Source organism: Aplidium turbinatum, chromosome 2 (genome assembly GCF_918807975.1).
Source record: "Aplidium turbinatum chromosome 2, kaAplTurb1.1, whole genome shotgun sequence".
In the NCBI taxonomy this organism is placed as follows: domain Eukaryota; kingdom Metazoa; phylum Chordata; class Ascidiacea; order Aplousobranchia; family Polyclinidae; genus Aplidium; species Aplidium turbinatum.
The window spans coordinates 45,641,269-45,658,182 of record NC_137473.1 but is presented as its reverse complement, the minus strand read 5'-3'; the positions used below and the strand labels follow the sequence as shown (position 1 = coordinate 45,658,182).

The window sequence follows — 16,914 nt, the reverse complement described above, 5'->3', positions numbered from 1 at the left end:
AAAAGCCAGATACTATCTCAGATCTTTTCCTTTAACTTGAGAGTTGTTTTTACGTTTGTTCAACGATCAGAAATGTCATCAAAACGTTCGACAGTACAGCATGTTATGTAACGAATATGGCACAATCCTCGACCCAATCAGGTGTGAAATCAGTTCTTTTCGCTTGACTTTTTTTGCAAGTTAGACGACATTTTAATGCCAAATACAACGTTATTTTTCCTCAAATCAACAAAAAGCATCCTTTACTGCTTTCTTGCGCTTTTAAAAATGTGAAGTGATATCCTTTTGACCACTTTAGCGAAGAATATGTGATATAGTGAAAGCTTTAGCAAAGCTACTGGTTTAACACAAAAATATCACTGAAAGTTTGTGCTCAAGGATTAAGAAGCCTAGGTTTAAGTGCTTAGGCTTACAGTTATCGCAATCACAAGCATAGCTTGTTACACAGAGTTTCTTAAAAAGGATAATAAGGTTTTTTTTCAATCTTGATATTCCGGAAAGTAACGTGAATCAAATTCTTCCTCATTATAGCGAAAGTTTTAACTGTTTACACCACAAGAGTGTATTGTCAATAATGAAAACGCAAAGTATCGAATCGTATGTGAAATTTCTACTTTTTTTCTTCGTTTATGCCTAGAGCTGGAAAAACCAAAAGTTTCACGAAATGTTTCTGTACGATAATAATCCTTTGTGAAGATTTCAGTTTCGTTTTGATCAAAAAGTTCTGTTTCGTAAAAGTCTATTAATAACAAGGTATCAGATATTCAGTCTTGATTTAGCCCACGACCTGAGTAACAATAGTTTGGTTTCAGACGTATAGTGAGGTGCTTTCCCTATTCATACTTTATTCACAAAGTATTATTTGTGAATGAAGTAATTTTAGAATAGTACAATATGGAAATTAAGATCGAAAAGTACTTGCAACCCACCAGTCAGTCTTAGCAGGAAAGGAGACGAGAGATATACACAGGTCATTTTAGCTGCACCTGTTTTAGATTTTGCTTTGTGTTGTCCCATAATGTTGATACGAAACGCGAATGTGGTATTTGGTCTTCAGTTTACAATTTACCAGTTCCCATTATTTCGAGTCGCTTTAATGTTTTCTATTGTTGAATCGACGTAAAAATTAGAATTTCATCGTAGAGCATGGTTGTCGAAGATTTGATTACCAAACTGTTCCCGCTGATTTGGTCGAGTGGTCAACAATTATTTCAAACTATCAGTCAATTAAACTCTAGTTTCTTCTTTCCTTTGAGAAACAAGATACTGCTTTACTTACACGTCGATTCAACGTTAAAAACCGTCACATAGGAATATTCTCGGATTTCTTTCAACCGTAAACACAAAGCAACCCACAAACAGTCAGGAAATGTAGACTATTCACAATTCTCATCAACTGTAATGTCCATTATTGAAACTGATTTAAAGAAGATTAGTGATAATTGCTATATAGTTTATAGTACAGGTACAGCAGTGCAGCTAGACAAATTTAAAACAATTTTGAGTGGATAGATATTGCAGTTGTCGAGATTTAAGGTTATCATTTTACCGACTGCATTTTCTGTGCCATGCGACTGCATTTTCTAGTATTGCCATCATTTTTAAGAAACTTTTACTTCGGGTATTAATCTGAGTACGTTGTCTGTGTAGTTTAGTGTTATACATGGTGTACAGAAACCCGATTATCCTTGTGGAAAGGACCTGGTTGGAAGAGATTGTGTGGAGGAAATTTGGAAATAAATAAATCATCATCATTAAGTTCCTTCCTCTCGTCAAGGTCGGAGGCAATGAAGCGCCAAGTTTCTCTGTTCAGACGTTCTCTCTTCAAAGTTCAATAAATATTATCCTAGAAGCCTTCCAGCTTAGTCCGGGAACATTGTGAATCTGAGGTAGTAAAAGAATAGAACCTCGACCTCAGAAGCTCACACGACGACGACGACCAATACTATTTCAAAATGACGTCACATTTCTTTTTTTTGAATGAAAATTGCTAATCAAGCCTGAGCATGTTATGTTAGGCTGTTAATTCCTTTGTCTGTTACCACACGTCCACACTAACAAAGAAGGGTTTGTTAGAAGATAGAGGGAGTAGAGAAAGCTTGTTTTAGAAAATATCGAAAGGTGAGCGTTTTGGACCACCGATTGCACAAACCATACAAACCCAACTTTTTGTCATAATTTTTTTCACTTTTCGACAATTTTCATTTAAAAAAACTTAAAATCGATTTCTGTCAGTCAATCATCATCAACACGTTACGGCTTCGTCATATAAATTCATGCTAAAATCACTACAGTCAACAATGGCACATATTGTGTAAAAGAAGATATTTTATCACTCATTATTTTTATGTTAGCGGCTGAGCTGATTTCACACCTATTCATGATGAATGGCTTGTCACATTTCTGGCCATGGCTTTTAATGCGACAGCTGTCACTTTGTGATGATTTTCACACCTTGACAGTTAATGACAATTGCGACTTGAGTTTTGATCAATTTTTTTTTGCTTGAGATGAGTTGCGTGGATGGGAAAGGAAGCGATTTTAATTTTAAGCTGATGACGAGGAAGTCATTTTCCGATCAAATTTTGGAGATTAGCTGGAACACTAGATCATATCAACGAAGATTTAGTTTTCTGTGTTTCATCAGCGAACTCCACAGCTTTACACTGATTATAAAGAGTGCAAACGTTTGAAGATGTTGAATTAATGAAATTTTTTTATATTTTACGCCTGAACATTTTGCTCACAACGTCTGCAGACGTTAAATCAGTGTAAAAAAACGGTTGGTTTGCTGTCTAGGTTGTGGGTACAGTAGAAAGTCCACTTTCTGTCATTCGCAATCACATCATGGTTCAATGACGATTACCTTTCCAGCTTAAAAACAAAATTAATCTCAGCTGCTTTATTTGCAAAGCCAGGGTCAATTTACAAATCGATACATGTGTTGCAGTAAGAGCCTCATAAATCCGAAATCTTAGTACGTTAATTCTACGTAAAAAGCGCAACCGTTGACGTTAAATGATACGTAAGTTGCCAGAAGGCATTTGGGTTGCTTCTCATGGCCGATCTGCTCTATCAGCACAGTTATTGGTTGTTTAGAAAGTGGTGTGGACAGATTTAGTGGACGAACACAAGCGTTCACATTTGCTGGCAATGTCTTACATAACAGCAAAATCAGCAGGGTGAGGCAGGCCTGAAAGAAAGTGAGCTTTTTTTTCAAAATTAGTTTGTATTGCAAGAATAGAAAGCCTGGTTATGTAACAGAAAGTAAAGAATAATGTTGACAGACCCAACCAAGGCACCTTGTTACTTGGACACAAAATTTCATCAGCACAAGAAAGATGATTTACAACTTGTTGATAACTCGTATCAATCTTGTGGCAGTTTTACAGAATACTAGCAAAGAGGATAGCGTTTGTTTGAAATTCAAAACTTTTTTAGCAGCCGTACAGGAGTTTTACACAAAGAATGCTTTCCAATGGTTGATTACACGTAATCTATGAAAGCAAACATTAAAGTGTAAACACTTCTATCCTAGTTGGTCTATCTGCACTGTCTAAGTACCAAAGGATCGGACAACAGTCTCAATACTTTATTAGAAATCGATTTCATGAGAGGCCGTAGCCCTCACATCTTCAGTCTCGTATCCTTTGGTACTTAGACAGTGCAGACAGACCAACTAAGTTAGTAATGGACAAAGGATCGTCGCAGCATAGTAGCCGCTCAGATAGTCAGGCAGATCTTCTCCATCAGTTTACTACTAGAGAACTTCAAAGACACTTCTATACTAAGAATGTTGTTGTCAACGAAGCATGTTATGGATTTGAATTGACTATGGAGTAAAAGGGGAATTTCAGAATGGAATATTAAATTTTCTAAGCATGGATTTCAATGTACGACTTCTAATATGGAATGGATTTAGGGTTGAATTCACCAACAACGGATCTCGCACCCAGTTAAGCACACCGTTTTGTTGATGCATCCAACTCTTAATGTTTCCTTCGCATGTTGAAGTTTAAACACATCCGTAGTATGTCGTTTTTGACATGGTTCGTGGTTGAGGGACATGGAAACTGAGAATTTGAAATGCTATAACACTGGTGGGTTTGAAACCTGCGGCATGTAGTTGCAAAGGAGAATGGAAGACTCAAAGTGGAAAGAATTTCGTACAAATAAAGAAATTTTGGAGGTGGTGTACAAACGAGGGTGTTGCATGGAAGAAACAATGAAAAGAAAGTAACATCAATGGATCCGGCACAGCCTTTAGCATGATCAAAGGCTACATGGGAGGTAGAAGACGAAGAAAGATTTAATATTATGGATCTTTTTCTTGCATTTGAGGTTGCGGTGTCTGGTTGTTGCCGTTCGCTTCACAAACATCAATTACTAGGACTCACCACGAGGAGGTTGGCCGCATGAGTCCCAATATTTTGGATGTAGTGATGAAATGGATTATGAAATGAAGAGGAAAACAGAGGTAGATTTGTGAACGATGGAATGAAGTGCAGCTTCTCAGAAGGCGAAGATCTCACAGCTGCCTACGATACTGTATGGCATCGCGGCCTTACTTACAAGCTGCTTCGCCTACTCCCTGACCGACATATGGTCCATATGATCATGGAACTTGTCAGGAATCGAAGCTTCACCCTCACCACCGGCAACCCACGGCGAAGCAGACTGAGACGCCTGAAAAACGGCGTCCCACAGGGATCGGTCCTGGCTCCACTTCTTTTCAACATCTACACCCACGACCTGCCAACCACGGTCTCCGCAAAATACGCTTATGCGGACGATCTGGCGGTTCTCCACTCCACAAAGTCGTGGGAAAATCTAGAAGATACCTTGAGCCAGGACATGCAAACCATCTCAGCTTATCTCCAGAACTGGCGACTGAGACTCAGCGAAACCAAAACTGTGGCGGCAGCTTTCCACTTACACAATCGGGAAGCTGATCGTGAGCTACATGTCCACAACAACGGAAAACCTCTGTCCTTCTGCCCCGAGCCAAGGTATCTTGGGGTGCCACTAGACAGATCGCTCACATACCGCCACCATTTGGTGTCACTGCGCAAGAAACTGACATCCCGCGCTGCATTACTGAAGCGCCTGGCAGGCTCTAGCTGGGGGGCGAGGGCTGACACTTTGCGAATAGCGGCCTTAGCCCTTGTCTACTCTTCAGCAGAGTACTGTGCACCTGTCTGGTGCCGCAGTGCTCACTGCCACAACATCGACACTGCCATAAACAGCGCCCTGCGCACAGTGACCGGATGCCTGCGTCCCACACCATTGGACAATCTCCCCATTCTCGCTGGCATCCAACCTGCTGAGCTTCGTCGCGAAGAAGCCACTCTGTCCCTCGGTCGACGGACACTGGAGCCTAATCATCTTCTCCACCACAAGATCTCTGCCTTCCCAAACGGGCACCCCCGCCGACTGAAATCAAGACACCCATTCGTGCCAGCCGCTCGGCTTCTGATCAACGAAGCTGATGAACAAGACATCTCTGCGGCTACTTGGGCGGACCATAAATGGAATTCTGAATGGAGGTCAAGCACCACCAGACTCCATTCATTCATCCCCGACGCCGACACGCGCCCCATCGGCCTGACACTACAGAGACGGGCATGGGTGCGCCTCAACCGTCTCCGTACGGGCGTCGGGCTTTTCCGCTCAACCATGCACCAATGGGGAATGGCTTCTTCCTCCTCCTGTGAATGTGGTGCCGAGGAACAGACCGCAGACCACATCATCAATGACTGTACCATCTTCAAGCCACCTAACGGAGTGGAAGGTCTGCGCGTCATGGATGATGAAACTAAAGACTGGCTGCTCTCTAGCAGCCTTCCAGTGTAGTCCGGGAACATCGTGAATCTGGGGTGGTAAAAGGATAGACCCTCGGCCCCAGAAGCTCAAACGACGACGACGACGACGACGAGAAGGCGAAGAGTCAACCAATTTTCATTTGCGGTATTGAAACAACTTCAGTGATGTGATGTAAAATTTGAATATTGAAGTCAATCGCAGCTTTACGAACATTAATCTTCATTTTGATGTGGAGAAAACATCGACTGGAGTCGAAAATGAAAAAATATTCCATGGGAAATCCAGCTAAGCGAATGGTGCACTGATCAAGTCATTTCTGTTCAGCCACTTTCCAAACAAAAGCAACATTTTTAACATTTAATTAACATCTAAAGACGTTGAATCAATGTGTCCCGTTGGTTGTTGTTACCCTGCTTATCTGCAGATAGTGACTAAGCAGATAATAGCACTTACTATTCTAAAAGCTTTGTGTGCTCAGGTGCATAGTTCTTTGTAGATTTCTACACTAAATTCTAAAGCCTTTTGCCTTTATATGCAAAATTTTTCTGGCATCTTACTGTAAATATTATGCCACTTCTGGATTGGTGAAAAGACAGGAAAACTGCTAATTGAAAGTTTTTTATGTAAATACTTGTACGATTGATTGATTGAATCTTTATCCTCGGACTGGGAAAGCTTCTTGCAAAGCTTAATCCTGGCAGTTTTGCATACTTGTAGAGGCTTTGAATCACTGACGCAGGCCCGGTCACCGAGATTCACAGAGTGAAGTTTCCGATTGTTGAAGTCTTGTTACCGGGGAATTATTCCATCCATTGGATGCCGCTGAATGGAGAGCAGTCCTTAACGTGCGTTGCTCAAGCGCACGCCCTGAGAGTCGAACCAGCGCCGCTTAATCTTGAAGCTTCTTCGTTCCAGAAGTGACGCGCTAACCAATTGAGCTATCAGGGCGGACACCAATAGAGCTATCGGGGCATTGGCTTGGAGAATTGTCCATGTAGGCAATGACTAGTAGTAATGACTAGTAGTAAAAACAGTTACGAAACCTCCCCAAAACACTAAAACACCAAGAAAGGGCGTCAAATTGACTTGATCTGTCCTTACTGTGTCCTTATCAAAAACTGTCTTAATTTCAATTTTATCGTTTTCTGAGACATTGAATAGAAACTAGTTTTGTTAAAGTTTATTGAACCACAGTTCAAATTCGTTGTACAACTACTACTACGCAGTGAGGAAGATTCTCAACAGCCAAACAAAGTGTTCAAAGCTATGGTAAAAGTGGTCTAATCCAGTGTTTAGTATTTCTTTGGCTTTTAAAGTCATACTTTTTTTAGTTTAGAATTACCAAGGTTGGGTTTCTCAAAAGTTCTTTGGAAAGACAGAAATTCAAAGTTGTACTCAAGTTTTTAAACTTTGAAGGTCAACTTCAATCGATAATTTTTTGTATTTCAGGTTAAGCCTTGGGAATGGTTCTAGCTTTGACCATACCATGAACCATTCTCCTTTGGTGTCATCATCAATCAGCAGCAGTCTAAGTGACATGTCTCCAAGCACAAAAAATCAGCTCACTAAAGAGCAGGTCCACGAAGCAGTTGCGTTAATAAATGAATGTCTTTCGGATCAGGAGATGAGAAGCGGATCTGTGTCATCAAACGACATCCAACAGACGCTGCATGAGCGTCTATCCAGCTACTCGACAACGGAGTTTGACTCTCCAAGCAGCGACGAGCCTCAATTCTCTCCTGCGCAACCGGATTACTCATTAAGGGACATAGATCAGCAGTTTGCAGACAAGAGTCCAGAGTACGCTCTTCCAGTCCGTGACGTGGTGTTAGGTACCATCCCTGCTCGGGCAGCCGTGATAATGACACAGAACAGTGTGACGCCAGCTCCAGCGGATGAAATGCTAGACAATGCTATTGCGGATTTAGTTAAAGAGTCAGCTCCTCATCCACATGGCACAAAGCAAGCATATTCACCTGCAAACAATCTCGAGAAAAAAATTCATGAAAATAATATCAATTCAGGAGGTTCTGTTGGAATCACAACTCCTACCTCTATTTCACTACTTTCCAAGGATACCTTCGATGGTGACGTTGATAACAGAATCGATGGGAGCTCTTTAAACATGTCAGTCCCAAAAGAGGTGAGATCCTATCCTAAGGTTGATGGAAACAGAGTGACATTAACTACAAGGGAGTCTCCTTCATCGGAAATGTCTCTTACACATGTCGCCGAAGATAGTGTGGAGCACGAAAAACGCACTCCTGTTTCTGAAGAGTTGTATCTGGATAAACAAAGTGAATTAGAAGATGAAGAAGAGGAGGAAGAACGAAAAATGAGAGAAGAGATTGAAAATACTCAAAAGAGACTTCTCTGGCTACAAGAGCAACGGGTAAAGTATATATGCTTTGACATAGGATAGGTTAAATAAAAACTTTTCTTATTTGCATGATTGTTGCCTTTTCCTAGTGAAACTGTTTGCTTTCTTTGTGGCCTACTTGCTGACGCAAAGCGTGAAAAGTTTTTATGACTATTGTGTTGAAAGGTACTTCCTTACTATTGTGTGCACGAAAGAAGATTGAAACGTTTGACGTAATACAAAAACATCTCCTTAGGATTGTTTTAAACAATTCATAAAAATGAACGTGTCAAACTCAAATGAACGTTTTGAAATGATGATTTCTTAATTGTTATTCAGAATCAGCTGAAAAAACAAAAGCAGGAAAAGGCAAAGCGTCATAGTTTTGGATACTCCACAAGTTCTTTGGCACCTCACAGTCAGGGTAAGTTTACCTTAAAGTCATTATCACCTTTATCTGTCAAACTTTTACTTGAACGTTAACGAGTTGCATATTTTCTTAAACGTTTGGAAATTAGGATCTGGGTATTTCCCTGAAGTTCAGTGATATTTCTACTTCTATTTTCAAGGTTTTTAGCATTAGTGTACCGCTTGTAGGTTGAAACTTATTCAAATCAGCTGATCAGTTTAAATTACTTTTAAGATCTTTTTAACCTTTGATACTTGTCGATAGTGACGAATGTTGTTTTTAACTTGTTCCTTAATTCACAATGTTGATTTTTGGGAGGTATTGCGGCCACGCTGGCTAGAGCAATATGTTTTCCTTCATGTTTAAATCATTTTCTTACACTTCTCCGTACATAGGCGTGAAATATTGTATACCGGGTGACTTAGGTATTAGGTGATATATAGCTGTTTTATTTTTTTGTTACAGATACGTTAATGATAAAACGTTAAAAAGAAATGTAATTTATAGAATAATATATCTTTTGAATATAGATTCGCATCTAAAGCTACAGGTCTGACATGTCTAGGTTTAATGAAAAATTTATGCCATTCAAATGCCGCTTTAAGTGTTGCTCACTCTTAAAGTATGCTGATAATTTAACGTCTTTTTGTTTTAAACTTACATCAAATAAAAGTTAGTGCACTTAGTTTCTTTTGAGCATGGATTAATTTTACTAAGAAGAAAAATGCTTTCTCCCACTGTTGATGACGACTTGCGTTTCGTAAACACTTGAGAAAAGTTATTTTTTTACAACGTTTCAACGTCGCCAGACGTAACTTTTAAATGGTTTGTTTTACGTGGATTTTACTCCAGCTTCCTGACGCTCATCACATTAAATTCCTTTTTGTCTTTTGCGGTTTGGCAACATTGATCTCAATTCTTACCTGGCAAAGTCAAAGAAAAAATAACCAAGACCTTGCAGCTCAGTCAAACTTACCGACCGATCGATCTGCAGAAACATCGAACAAGACAAACCCAGTAAGCGCCACACTCCCTCGACCTCCCGGATCAAGCCACAGTGTCAAGCAACCAGGCCATACGTCCGACCAGTCAAGGAAAGGCACTCGGGCACCAACAACTCAAGAAAGAGACGACATGGCAGAGCTTCTAAAGTCCGTACAACAGATTGAAATCCCAAACTCTGGCGGCAGCAATGACAAGGTAGGGGAAAGCTTGATATTTTATGATTAAATGTTTTCTTTTTTAGTAGTTTTTGTTTTCTATTGCGTTAAATGCGCTGGGTCGGTGTTTGTCTGGGCTTTGTTTCGTTCACCTGAGTTAACATTCCACGAGGAAATACTTTCTAGAACAATCTCATTCATAAAAAAATGTGTGATTCACTGTGATCACTTTGTAAGTTTTGATATCTGGTTTCAAAATTCCCTATATTTACATTATTTCTACAGCACCAGACGTGCAACCGATGTAACACTTGTGGATTTACCCAGCTGCTTTTTAGGTGTGGTTGTATTATCTTGATTTTTCTTGGGTATATGAATAAAGGTGTGTACCGAACGATGTCACAAGTGATGAGTTCATGAATGTAGCTTGTGCCGCACAATGCTGCTTTGTTGTGAAAAGCATCCAGCCTAGCAACTAAGCTGTTCGTCAAAGTTGTGGTCATGTTTGGGACTCTGTTGTTGTATTTTAGAATTTACTTTGTGATAGATCTGAGTTGTTTGGCAGTGTGAGTCGGACTTTCACTGTGTAAGATTTTGTTTTAGTGATTAGTTGGTGACATCTGTCTAAAAAACTACTTTCGGCGTCTGATTTTTGAACTGTCGAGGCAGTGCACAGTTAGGAAAAACGATCTAACATTCAGAAGGTGCAGTTCTTGTTTGTTCTGATCTACCATGCGTATATTAATAGTTGTCTTCGTTTGCATTTCAAATGGAAATTTTGCGACATTAGCCACTTGATGAAGGGACTATTGAAGAGAAAGATTGTGTTTATTTAATTAAGTGTAGGTCTATTTTCAGTAGTATTGTTATTTTATTTGGGAACCTATTCAATAGCTTGGATAGGACAGGAAACTGATGTTGAGATACTGTTGGGCAGACATTTAACATTTACACCAAATTACTTGAATTTAAGTGAGGAATCCGTAAGCTCGTTTAATGCATTGTTTCGACGTACGATGACGTTGAGAAGGGGCATTCTTGAGTTTGTTTATCGAAATTTGACTCAGGCATATGCACCAATATGATTGCTGTTCTCCCAAAAACCTCCAGTGGTCTGCCATGATTTCGAGCCTTCAACATTTATCTTTCTCCCTGAGTTTGTGGATCTCATTATATATTTTGTACTCTCTCGTTGAAAGTGTAACGTGGATTATTTGTCATCCGCTGGTGATGATTGATGAAAAGTGTACCCATATTTACGTTGATTTAATGTCTGCTGAATTAAACTGGGAATACGACAGCAGGAGAATAAGACTTTTCCAGAAAAATGTTTTCCAACATCAAAAACATTGTGTCAACTGCCGATAAGTTGTGAAAAAAATCTTTTGATGTTGTTTACATGGTCTCTGGCGTTCCATGTTGAAGGAAACACTGATTAGAATGATGTTTGATAGAAACTCTGATGTACTCCTGTTTTTTGAATTTCAAGGGAGAACATATGCCATTGACATGCGTGCTTAGCTTGGTTGCTCAGTATGTGTTCTGTGTAAAATGAATAATTTAGTATTTAATTTTGGTAAATGTGAAGTTCGCTCTCTAGATTTTCTTTATCCACCTTATGCTCAAGACTTGCGATATATGTCTGTTACTTATTGTCAATTAATCATCCAACCATGTAAAATCGTCAACATTGATTTCGAATTTGCTTAATTGTATAAGAAAAACTATATAATAGTTATAATACGCCTTGCCTACTTGATGGCGGTGAAAATGCTCGCTCTTGATTACTACGCTCTTGATGGCGCTGAAAATGCGATGCTGTTTCACTGAGAAATCTTTCAAAAGCAGCACTCTGATTGATCAAGCGAAATTCCTCAGTTAATTGTGGAAGCATTTGTGTCTGTTTGAGTTGTTTAGATGCTGCATCCATTTAGAAACACGTTTTACTTATCGCCCTGTTGTAGCTTAATATTAAACTGATTTTGTTACAAATGGCTGAATGGAATTCCCATTTAAGATGCTGTGACAGTAACATCTGTCAGGAATTTGATAATATGTCTCGTTGGTTACATCAGCAAAGCAAAGGAAATGAGCTACCGAAACCTTATCTGGTTGTTGTTTCTATTCCACAATGAAATCGACCTCTGAAACCAAGGCAAAGAATTTTAAAACGAAACCGTTCACAACATTTTTGTGTATAAACACTCTTGAAAGAAAATTGGCGATTTTTTTCCTAGTGTGTTTCGGTTTCGTTTCAAGTTTTAAGACGATGCTTTTACTTCGAAACGAAAACAAAACAAACGTTTTAACGTTTGTAACAGAAGGCTTAAGATTTTTTTAGTTCTGAAAGCTTCATTAAAATTCCACAAAAATATATTGCATCAAAGTAGCAGTAAGTCGTGATGAATCATAGTGATACTTTTTTGATTATTGGCTGAAGAGCGTTTTAAACGCTAATGTTAAGAGCACACAAAAAATGCACTTAAAGTTTTTGATTTTTTCATTTGTGTACCAAGTCCACCATAACGGGTCAATGTTTTTGAGAAAATGTTTTAGCAAATGTCATCCATGGTTGCTCATTGCTGGCACAAACGCATCGCTTGATCTGAAATGGAACAAATCAGTTTTCCACTTCGGATGTTTTCAATTTTGTGAATTACTGTTAATTCGATTCATGTTCCAACAAAACATAATTTTAACGCATTCAGATGTACAGAACGTTATATTGATCGTACGACGTACAGCTGCTGATCGCACAAAGCTTTCTTGCTTTTTGTTCATGGAAACGATTTTGGGAATTGAGCGTTTTACTGTTGCTCGTGTTGAAGCTTTGCGATGATCTATAAATGGATAGTAACGCGTTTTGTACGGTGGGATTGGGAATTAGATGTTTTTTTTTCGATAGGATAGTTTTAACAGTGAAGCAAGTCCTTTTGCACTTTAAACATACAACAGCTCAGTTTTCGAAACGCTTGCTCACAGCAGGAGTTCAGTGTCTAGATTTTGGGTTTTGTTGTTGTTTCCAGCGAGCAAAACGTGTTTCGCATCATTTCAGCTTACTCGGTAACATAAAAAGTTTCTAATCCACCTAATTGATAGTATAGTCTTCGACGTCATCATCGCTGTTAAAAGCTTTCACGTGGCTCAACTTACCTACCTGGCCCAACTTGCCCACATATCAAATTTGAAAATAGCTATTGCAACACTCAAACATGTAAAAAAAACGCTTGATAAGCATGAGTGATGGAAATCCGACTTTTGCAACATAGTCGTTTACAAAAATAATGCAACCTGCATTCAAATGAAATTAACTTCGTTTGAAGCAAACATTGCTTATTTTGATGGACGTGCCGTACTCAGGTGTGCTCTTGTGTTTAACCATACGTATCAGACCAATAGACCATAACGAAAACGATGATAATAAAAAGAATGCGGATGACGTGAAGTCTGGGTTAATTTTCGGAGACTGCAAATGCTTGGTGCAATCGCTGGCATGGCGAAAAGTTTTGACGTTTTTAAAAAGTTCTTTGATAACTTTTACAGTTTTTTTTTTTGCAAAAGATGTTGAAACGTGATGGAAGACGGAGTTACTGTTTCCCATCTGATCTTGGTTGTGGTAGATTGGTAGGAGAAACGTAAAATTTTACTCCTGAAGGTGACCTGAACTACCTCCATTGGGAAGTCACTAATGACCTTCATTCCAAAGTTTATATTTGATTACCTCATTCCCATCTAATTGCATACTCTAAATTTGTTTCTTTTTGGTCTGTGTGGATTCCTTGACTTCAACTTGATCATCAGTTTATTGCATCTTGTATCATTTTGCAGCCTAGCGCAGCCTAAGTTTCACCTTTCTAACTAATTATCTTCGCCCCAACAGCTCAGCTGATTAGCGCGTGACTTCGTGAACGAAGAAGCTTCATGAACAAGCGGAGCTGGTTCGATTCTCGGGGTGTGAGCTTGAGCAACGCATGTCAAGTACAGCTCTCCATTCAGCGGCACCTAATGGATGGAATAATTCCCCGGCAACAAGACATCAACAATCGGAAACTTCACCCTGTCAATCTCGGTGACCGGTCCTGCGTCAAAAGCTTCTACAAGTATGCGAAACTACCAGGAATAACCTATAAAGGTTTTGTCAGCCCGAGGATAAAGATTCAAATCCAAACCAATATTTCGGATTGTTTATGATGAAAAAGGCTTTCAAAAATGAATGATATGCTTAAGTTATTTCTCCATTATATCATTTGGCTTGCTTGGCAATGTAATTTTCGTGCAAGCGCGCCACCACGTAGCGATTGTAGGAAGTGTGTCATTCTTGCTAGGTGTCACCAAGTGTCACTGTATTTTAGGCTTGTACGCTCCTGTTGCTGCTTGAACGCTTTTTTGTGCGCTGCAAACATAGCCCTATCAGTGAACACAATGGTTATGAATTGTAATAACAGTAAATTTTCTTGAACGATAACCACCAGGCAACTTTCGAATGTTGCGATTTTTCTATGAAAAGGAAATCTATACTATAATTTTAGTGCTTAAAGTTGCACGTATTTTAACTTAATTTTGGAATCAGAAACATTATAATTCCACCATTGAGGTATCGATTTATTTTCCGGCGTGATTGGAAAATAAACATGTTTTTGTGCCTACGCAGGGCTGCCAAAATTTAACTTGCGTGTGTGATTTTAAGTGCCGACAAATAACAAAAATTAAAAAGAAATTGAGCATAGCTGTGTGATCGACATGTTGTCGGTGTCTCCCAACCAGCAAACTTTATCTTTTTTTAACGTTGATTCAGCGTCTTCAGACGTCAAATCAGCGTAAGAAGGTTAGATTTTACTATCTGGGCTTCCTGCATCAACGCGATTTGTTTCCGCTGCAGTATTTTAAATTCCAGGCTATTTTACAATGAATCAATGTTAATGGCTGCCATGCTGGTGCCATTCTGACGTCTATAAATCTCATGTCTTCGTTTTGTTTATTTATATTGGAATGTCAAGGATAGACAGTGGCGTCTGCTATTCGAGTACCATCCTATGTTTACGTGTATTGACTTTCTGAGATATCTTTGCGCCAGATATCCTTAAGCTTTTCAATCGATAAGTTCGTCAAATGACGTTTGTCGACGTCAGTGCTGCCCAATAACAAAGAATTAAAAGGTTTTTTATTTTTGTGAATTTTTTGATAGGATTTGTGTATTTTGTCTTTTATTTATTTATTTTCATTTTAAATCTATCATACAACTTGCACTTAAATCTGATAAAAAAAACAAAAAAAACATAAACAACATGACATAAAAATACGTATGTCAACCAGCGTGTGTGAAAAGAATTTGAAAGTGCCATGAAACAGTTTTGTAATTTTTATTCAATCTTGGCATATCTTGTTTTGCACTCATTGCAATCTATTAAAATGAATATAGAGATTTTATGCGTCAACCTAAAGGCTACTCTCCTCAAAACTATTACAGTCTTCAGACACCTTCAATCTTGAAATCACATTAGAATAACCAAATACAGAGGGACCTTTCATTTGCAAATGGATCTTTTTCTGCACGTAGAATGATTGATTGAAGAGAAGAATGCGAAAATAATCGATCAATAACATTTACGCTTACGCACATCACTAAAAGGCATGCCCTGATCCATCATTTGGTCATGGCAGTAACACCTGTTCGCACACGTAACTCCATGTGGCATACAGATCATTTGCATGCCAGTCCGGTTGTTAGTTGACACAGAAAGACGTTTTTAGCTTCCAAAATTTTGCAGTTTTTTAACGATCAACTGCATGTTACTCAACCATAAACGAACATAATATCATGTTTAATAACATTTGCCTACACACGTTTCATGGATCATACAAAAACTGTTTCTTTTTCATCGTGTTAAGTTAATATTCGTGTTATCAATCACAACTAGGTGTGATCACTCATCTGGAGATCATGTTACATGCTGCAGACGTTGAATCAATGTAAAAAGAGCCGATTTGCCGATGTAGAAAAACGTTTTCGAACTTTACCTACTGTCGCTAAAACTATCACCAGTAGGTTACCCAGGAATAAAGCCAGAAGAAGACCCAGACAGCAAAAACTGATTTCTGCAATACAAGGGTTCCAATTTTGCTGACAGGGTAGTGGGTACTGACGATACACTGACGAACTTAGCGCTTGACGCATCGATTCTGCTTGGCGAGCCTCCAGGCCACACAAATTAAATCAGTGCCTTTTCAACGTAAACAGCCGTCCAGTCAACAAACACTTTTACTGATTGACGTACCTGGTGATGGCGACCTCACTATGGTAGTTTTCCATCACGAGTCTACAAGAGAAGAGGCATCCGATAAAAATAGCTGTCTTATTACGAAACAGAATCATATACTGAATGGACATGTTATCAAAGCAAAATCATTGCAAAATGACATTGCTATGCGAGAAGAACACGCGCGTCAAGGTTAAAGCAGTATTTAAAATACCAACAATCATGATCATCCAGGCTGTTTCAAGTATCTTGTAACAGTGAATGACAGGTCGGCCGATATTTTCGTGAAGAAAGTCGTTGGTTAAATGACACCACTCTTGCTGCTGTAGTTTGTTTATCGCTTATCGCTTACGCTGAAGCAGTATCAGGATTTAAGTTCTCACGGTTCTTGGCAATCTTGCTGCAGTCAAGGGCAAGTGATTAAACTTATTCGAGCTTTTAAAACTTTCAAATCAGTGTTTTTATAGTCTTGCAAGCCTTCCGGCAACTCTTGGGGTTTCAGTGTTTTATAACCATTTCAAGGCTTTGAGATGGTTTAACCGCATTATTTCTACTCAGTAAATTCAAAATTGAAATTTCTGATAGTTTTCAGATATTGATTAAATTTCTATCTTTTTCTAATCTTTTCAAAGGCAGAAAGTTGAGTTGCAGCTTTGTAGCTGAATTTCGGAAAGTTTTTAAAGACTTTTTGTGAAATTTTCTAAGCGTAGAAGTCGCACGTTTTAAGTATGACTAAAGAACGCTTCATGTAACAACCTTATGTCTTAAGAAGTAATCGGTAATAATCCATACGGAAAAAATCCATACATAAAATATTCCGACTGGAAGATATCCATACAGAAAATTTTTCGACTGGAAAATATGCACTCGGAAAATATCCCCTTTCGAATAATAACGGTATTTTCC

General features: G+C 38.9%; 1 protein-coding gene across 1 annotated transcript in view; it reads left to right on the top strand.

The window, feature by feature from the left end:
- Positions 1 to 16,914, top strand: part of LOC145764337 (uncharacterized) — an 82,891-nt gene that overhangs the window by 25,174 nt on the left and 40,803 nt on the right. The window contains exons 5-7 of the mRNA XM_082575954.1: positions 7,273 to 8,215; positions 8,522 to 8,606; positions 9,586 to 9,791. Coding sequence (XP_082432080.1) covers positions 7,273 to 8,215; positions 8,522 to 8,606; positions 9,586 to 9,791 — 1,234 coding nt within the window. The remainder of the gene's footprint in view (positions 1 to 7,272; positions 8,216 to 8,521; positions 8,607 to 9,585; positions 9,792 to 16,914) is intronic.